General features: G+C 41.3%; 1 protein-coding gene across 1 annotated transcript; it reads left to right on the plus strand.

The window, feature by feature from the left end:
• The first annotated feature begins 864 nt into the window (after window positions 1-864).
• On the plus strand, window positions 865-6,267 carry LOC119650847. Its single transcript, XM_038053992.1, has 5 exons — window positions 865-1,024; window positions 2,055-2,099; window positions 3,977-4,870; window positions 5,044-6,170; window positions 6,250-6,267. The coding sequence occupies exons 1-5, from the start codon at window positions 865-867 to the stop codon at window positions 6,265-6,267; spliced, it is 2,244 nt and encodes a 747-aa protein (XP_037909920.1).
• Window positions 6,268-6,819: the final 552 nt, after the last annotated feature.

Here is a 6,819-nt window from a genome sequence, read left to right on the forward strand (position 1 = left end):
TTAACCGGTGCTGATAAATTTAATTATTTATCAAATCATTTGGTTGGCAAGGTGGCAGATACAATTGCTGGTTTTACACCAACAAACGCCAACTATGATTCGGCTGTTTCGTTGTTGCTGGAACAGTATGGAAACGTCGATAAGCTCGTCGATCATACGATGCAGCAGCTGATGAACCTTTCTCGAATAAACTCTCGTCATGACGTGACAAAATTGAGGAAATTATACACAGACATAAGAGCCCATACAAGGTCACTTACCGCACTTAATGTTCCATCGTCACAGTACTCTATAATGCTGAGAAGTTTAATTCTGTTTTTTGTTTGTTTGCCTCATGATTTAGTGATCGATTTTCATAGGCTACATCCGAGTAAGCAAGATAAAGCTGCACGTTCAATCGAAGACGAAAATACATCACTATCGGTGGGTATTAGCGAACACAGTAGTTGTGGTGGTGATCAGCTAAATGATATTCTGTCATTTATTAAAGAAGAGATCTCCTCTCTCGAAATGGCCGAGCTGACAAATGACCGGAGAACGAGAACAACAAAAGTCGCAAATACATGTAAAACGGCTGCTGGGTTACTCACCACTACGAACATAGCTGAGTTTTGCTGCTTTTGCAAATCAAACAGTCATTTAACGGAAAATTGCAAAACGACGTTATCGCTTGCAGAGAAGAAGACAATTTTGAAAAGCATGGGGTATTGCTTTAAATGCACCAAAAAGGGACACAATGCTAAGCGATACTTCAATAAACGTGTAAAGTGTTCTCTTTGTGGAAGTAATCATGCTACGTCTATGCACGACCCAATATACCGACCTAAAGCTAAAAATAGAACAACAGTAGCACCTTCAACAACAATGGTAGCACCTGCAACAAACTCTTGTGGCTCAACAACAACATTGTATGCATCAGCTTTACTGCAAACAGAAGAGGTACTTCTTCAAACGGCTACTATTATAGCTTCGAGTAATTCAAGTTCAGTGCCAGTACGAATAATTCTAGATGGTGGCTCGCAGCGTACGTTTGTCAAAGAAAACATTGTAACGAAACTATTAGGTTGTTGCAAATGAAATGTCGGATATTTGAGTAAAATTTCAAAAAACTATAACTTTTATGAAAATTAATTTTATTAGTCAAAATAAGAACCAGCAGCTTCAATGCACTTCTCCCAACGAGATACAAGGGCATTTATTCCAGTTTCGTAAAAGTCTGGGTTTCTAGAGCTAAGAAATTCTTCAAAGGCACTTTTGACAGCTACTTCATTGCTGAATTGTTTCCCCGCCAAAAAGTGATCCAAATGCTTAAAAAAGTGGTAATCGGTTGGCGAGAGGTCGGGTGAATATGGTGGATGAGGAAGAGTCTCATATCGTAATTCATTTAATTTTTGGACCGTCATTCTGGAAACTGTAGTGACCGCGGCTTCGCGACGGGAGCGGAATTTCATTCGGCTCTTTCTTAATTAATTTGCTTAAACAAGGCATTTAATAGTGTGCAATTGCCTTAAAGTTCGCCGCAGATTGCACATTATTCAATGTATTCAAGCGAATTGATCTTGACAGGAGGGGAATGATTTGCCGCATCTGCAGGCGCATGCGCATGTTGCCGCAACATTGCCGAGTGAGAAAGGCTATGTAGCGGGAATAAAAGCGGTGCACGAACAAAGGCAGCGAGAATGTTGCTGGCGAGAAGGTTTTTGGCGGGAAGAAAAAATTCTGGGAGTTCGATTTGAGATCTGGAGGACAGCGGGCGTGACAAGAAGTTTGATCTGGAGAAAAATTTGAAGAAGAATTCGGAGTTCGATTTGAGATCTGGAGGACAGCGGGTGGTGACTAGAAGTTTTTGATCGGGAGAAAAATTTGAAGAAGAATTCGGAGTTCGATGGAAGAAAAAGTGACAAGTTGGTGATAAGAAAACAAAAGGAATTCAATTAGTGGAGAGGAACAAATTGTGAATGGCAGTAAAACGTGCAAGTTCAACCCGTTATTATTAATGATTAATGATATTTAATTGTTGTTTTTTTTTTATATAAAATTCTTTTTGGTTTTAGTACTTGTTACACCAGCCGCCAGCCGAGCTCGGAGGGACGAACTGGGTAAGTCCTAGTTTTTACTTTTTTTATCATTTATTTTTCTTTTTTTTATTGCTTTTTATATTAATAGTTGAATTTTAACATATTTTTTTTTCTCTTTTCCTTTTTTTGAACTGAATTAAAAAAAAAAATTATACCCCATTTTTTTTGTGTTTTTGTTATGATGGTTGAACTTATATAAATGATGTGTAAATAATAAGAATTGGTTTGAGGACTTCCTCCCCTTAGTTCCTCCTTACTCCCGCGGAATTCATATTAAAAGGGACATCCTCTCATCGAATAACTGGCCGGAGGATGTCGAGGAAGGGTGGGAACCTCACCGGCCGCGCCTCGTGCAAGACCTGAGGCGGAAGGGACGGCAATCGGGACGGTGATCCGTCGTGGATCTTCCCCTACTTGATCGCGGCACTCGGGTCCGGAGACAAACGGCTCCACGCGCGCGGTCGAGCCGGTTTTTTTTTTTATTTTCCAATTTAGCTCGCGTTCTGGTTTTCATTCGATAGGCCGTCGCGAATTCCTACCTAAAATCGATTTTAAAATCGGGTGCGGACCCACGCATCGGAAAAGGCACGTTGTTTTTAGTAATGAAGCGTGAGGGATCAAAGCGCTCAAAGGACCCCCCCACATTCCCGAGCCTGGCTAGCACAGAGGCGTGCAAGAACGTGTCGACCGAGAGCTTTGATAGAGCTTCAATCTTTGTGGGCAGACCTTCACGGTCAATTTTGCCAATTTGTTTAGCTTTTTGGGATAGCTCTGCCCTCTAGGTCGTTATCGGCCACTCAGGATGATCGACTTGATCTCCTATCTCCACTCTTATCATTACAAAACATGAGGTCGGGCGTTATCATGGAGCAGTATCACTCCTTCTCTGTTGACCAATCTAGGCCGCTGAACACGTAATTTCTCGTGCATTTCATCAAGGTGGGCACAATATTTCTCTGCATTAATTGTTTCACCACGCTCCAAAAACGAATAATGAATAATTCCAGATGCAGACCACCAAACAGTTACCATTACCTTCTTCGGGTGAAGGCTCGGTTTTGGCATGTGTTGTGGAGGCTGATCGGCATCTAGCTATTGCGCTGATCTGCGACGGTTGTCGTACAATATCCACTTTTCATCGCATGTCACTATTCTGCGCAAAAAGGGATTGTTCCTGTTGCGGTTGAGTAGAGAACTGGATATTTCCATTTGCAGCGCCATGTTTTGCTCGTTGAGTTCATGCGGAACCCACTTATCAAGCTTCTTCACCTTTCCAAGCTGTTGTAAGTGCCGAGATACTGTCGAATAGTGTACGCCTATTTTCTCTGCAATGTCACGAATCGATGATCGGGGATCAGATTCCACTATCAAACGCAACTCGTCGTTGTCGATCGATGGTCCTGGGTGTCCACGAGGTTCACTTTGGAGGGTCATGTCGCCTGATCGGAATTTTTCGAACCACCGCTGTGTCGTTCGTTCGTTTGCTGCGTCAGCTCCAAATGCTCTGCAAATGTTTCTGGTTGCCTCCGCTGCGTTGTGACCAAGTTTAAATTCATATAGAAAAAGTAGACGTTTTTGACTCCCTTCCATGCTTTTTTCTTTGAGTTTTACTTGGAACTTCAATGACGATTGAAACTGAAATGACTCCTTGATCGAACGAACGACTATTTATACTCAATTATCCCATACCACCAGAGTCACCTTGCGGCAGTTTTAAACATTAAAATCATAACTAGCTTCACTTCATTGAAAAATCCGACATTTCATTTGCAACAACCTAATACAACTCGACACACATGATACCGTTAAGCTACGTATTTTACCATTTGGAGATTCTAATAACTCTGAGCCAAAGCTCTTTAAACGCGTTCGAATTAAACTACGTAGTTTACATTCAGACGAGGCGATCGAAATCCTGGCTATAGTCGTGCCAGAAATTTGCTCTACTGCATTCCAGTATGTTCGTAGCACAGAATTGGACATCCTTGGCCTTAAGTTAGCGGATACTTCATATTTAAATGAAACGGAATTCGAAATCGGAATGTTAATAGGGGCCGATATTTACTGGTCCATAGTAAAAGACGACTTCAATAGAATAACCGACAACCTTGTCGCCATTGACACCATTTTCGGATGGACACTACAAGGGCCTATATCGACCCAAGGCACGTCAGTAACATCTAGGAATCTCAATGTTGGTGTAATTGAGGACAACTCACTTGAATCTTTAGTTGATCGGATTGAACGATTATGGGTTGTTGACGATATTACATCAAATCATCATAAGCTTCAAGTGGATGATATTATCGAAAAACACATTCGGAAAAATGGCACGCGATATGAAGCATCATTGCTATGGAGAAACGACGAATGCACTATTGATAACAACCGCGGTGGCGCTCTCAAAGGACTTCGACGTTCATTGGTGAAGCTTAGTGAGGATCCGGATAAGTTAAGGCAATACGATGAAATCATACGGGAGATGATTTCAAGTGGTGTTGCAGAAATTTGCGATGAAACAGAAAAAACCAACGAACGGACTTATTTTATGCCACATCGGCCGGTGTATCGGGAGGAAAGAGAGACCACAAAAACGCGTATTGTGTTTAACGCATCAGCACGATCTGGTGGTAACCCCTCATTAAACGACTTATTGTGGTCAGGACCAAACCTTTTACCAGACATATTAAAATTGATTTTAAACTTCAGGCTTGGCAAACATGGAATTACAGCCGATATCGAACGAGCTTTCTTGCAGATAGAGCTGGCACAAAAGGATCGAAAAGTACATCGTTTTTACTGGATTTTATCCTTGGATGATTTGCTTTCAATAATCATTCTTCAAATGAATAGGGTAACCTTCGGAGTCACCTGCAGCCCGTTTCTTCTGATTGGAGCATTGTTGAAACATTTGGAGGATGAATCAATCAATTTTCCTGAAACCTGTGAACTACTATTATAAAAGAATCGTTTTATGTGGATGACCTAATCGTAAGTGTTGACGATTTTGAAGACGCTGTAAAATTGTTCAACGAAACACGTGAAATATTCTCCAGAGCATCGATGAACATACGTAAATGGAAGTCGAACAACGAGAAACTAAGGCAAATTTTCGATACAAATGAAAGCAACAATATTTCAAAACACAAGGTGTTAGGACTCATATGGTTTATGGAAATTGATACCCTTGCAGTGGATCTGGAAAAGCTTTGTCAACAGATATCTTTCGATGTAGTAACGAAACGAACCATTCTTCAAACGTTAGCATCTGTTTATGACCCTTTGGGAATGTTATCACCATTTGTCATAAAAATGAAGCTCATTTTCCAAGAGGCTTGGAAACAAAGTTTGACATGGGATGAAATTTTACCGGCATCAATGCTGCACGAATGGAAGAAAAGCGTATCCGAAATACATTTACTACGAGCCCTTACGATTTCTCGCTATGTATTCGATTCACCACATCAAGTTGAGAAGCAGCTACATATTTTCGCGGACGCGAGTCCAAAAGCTTACGGATCTGTTGCATACATCAGAAGTAGGAATTTGGATGAAAACATTTGCATTTCGTTTTTATATGCAAAAAGTCGACTTGCGCCTATTCGTGACAAACGCATAACACTACCCAAAATGGAACTATGTGCTGATCTGGAAGCCGCAAGGATGCGCTGCTATCTTGTTGAGAAATTAAGAGTGAAATTCGATTCAATATATTTATGGACCGATTCAAAAATTACTTTATACTGGATTCGTAGCAGTAAATTCCAGAAAGATGTATTCGTTTACAACCGAGTTCAAGAAATTCAGCAACTAACCGCTAACGACAACTGGAATCATTGCCCAGGATCAATCAATCCCGCAGATCTATTGACTCGGGGTGTTTCTGCACAAACTCTACTGAGTTCCGACCAAGATTTCGAAACTCCGATGACCGCAGTTGATTTTTGCCTTTTAACTATTCCTCAGTCGACCACTCAATCTGACTGTGCAGTACCTGATAATCCAATACAAATTGAACGATTCAGCCAATACCGGAGGCTTCTTCGTGTTACAGCTTATGTGCTTAGATACGTTGACCTGCTTCGAAAGAGAGTAGGTTTCAAAGAGTACCTGACTGCGGATGAACTACGGAGAGCAGAACTGTTCTGGATAAAAACGGTTCAATTTGAAGTTTTCAAAGAAGAAATAAATGCTCTTAGCAACCGGCAATTGGTTCCTAAGTGTTCGAAGATTTTGTCATTAAACCCCTTTGTCGACGATGACGGAATTTTACGTGTAGGCAGCCGCCTAGGTGAATCGAAGTTGGAATTTGATGAAATGTATCCAGTTATTTTATCGAAGAGCTCAGACTTAACGTCTCTTATCATTATCGAAGCTCATGAAAAAACATTTCATCGTGGAACGAATTTTACGCTTGTTTATCTGCGAAAACGATTTTGGGTGATCAAAGCTCGCCAAGCGGTCAAGACTATAATTCATCGCTGTTTACTCTGCAAACGGATGAAAGGAAAGGCAGGAAACCAACCATTCGCACCTCTGCCTAAGAACCGATTGTTAGCCTCGCGCCCTTTTGAAATAGTGGGTATCGACTTCGCAGGCCCATTATTTGTTCGCAGTTCTTCCAATGAGAGCAACCGGAAGGCTTACGTATTGCTTATCACTTGTGCGGTCGTACGAGCCGTGCATTTAGAATTGACGCCAGATCTGACCACAGAGTCTTGTGTGCTAGCATTACGGCGAT

This window comes from Hermetia illucens, chromosome 3, assembly GCF_905115235.1.
Source record: "Hermetia illucens chromosome 3, iHerIll2.2.curated.20191125, whole genome shotgun sequence".
Lineage (NCBI taxonomy): Eukaryota > Metazoa > Arthropoda > Insecta > Diptera > Stratiomyidae > Hermetia > Hermetia illucens.

Coding starts and splice junctions, on each gene's coding strand:
- LOC119650847 (XM_038053992.1), top strand. CDS start 865: ATGGTAGCACCTGCAACAAACTCTTGTGGCTCAACAACAACATTGTAT. Junction 1,025..2,054: donor TCTAGATGGTGGCTCGCAGC/GTACGTTTGTCA, acceptor TTTTGGTTTTAG/TACTTGTTACACCAGCCGCC. Junction 4,871..5,043: donor AAAGGATCGAAAAGTACATC/GTTTTTACTGGA, acceptor CTATTATAAAAG/AATCGTTTTATGTGGATGAC.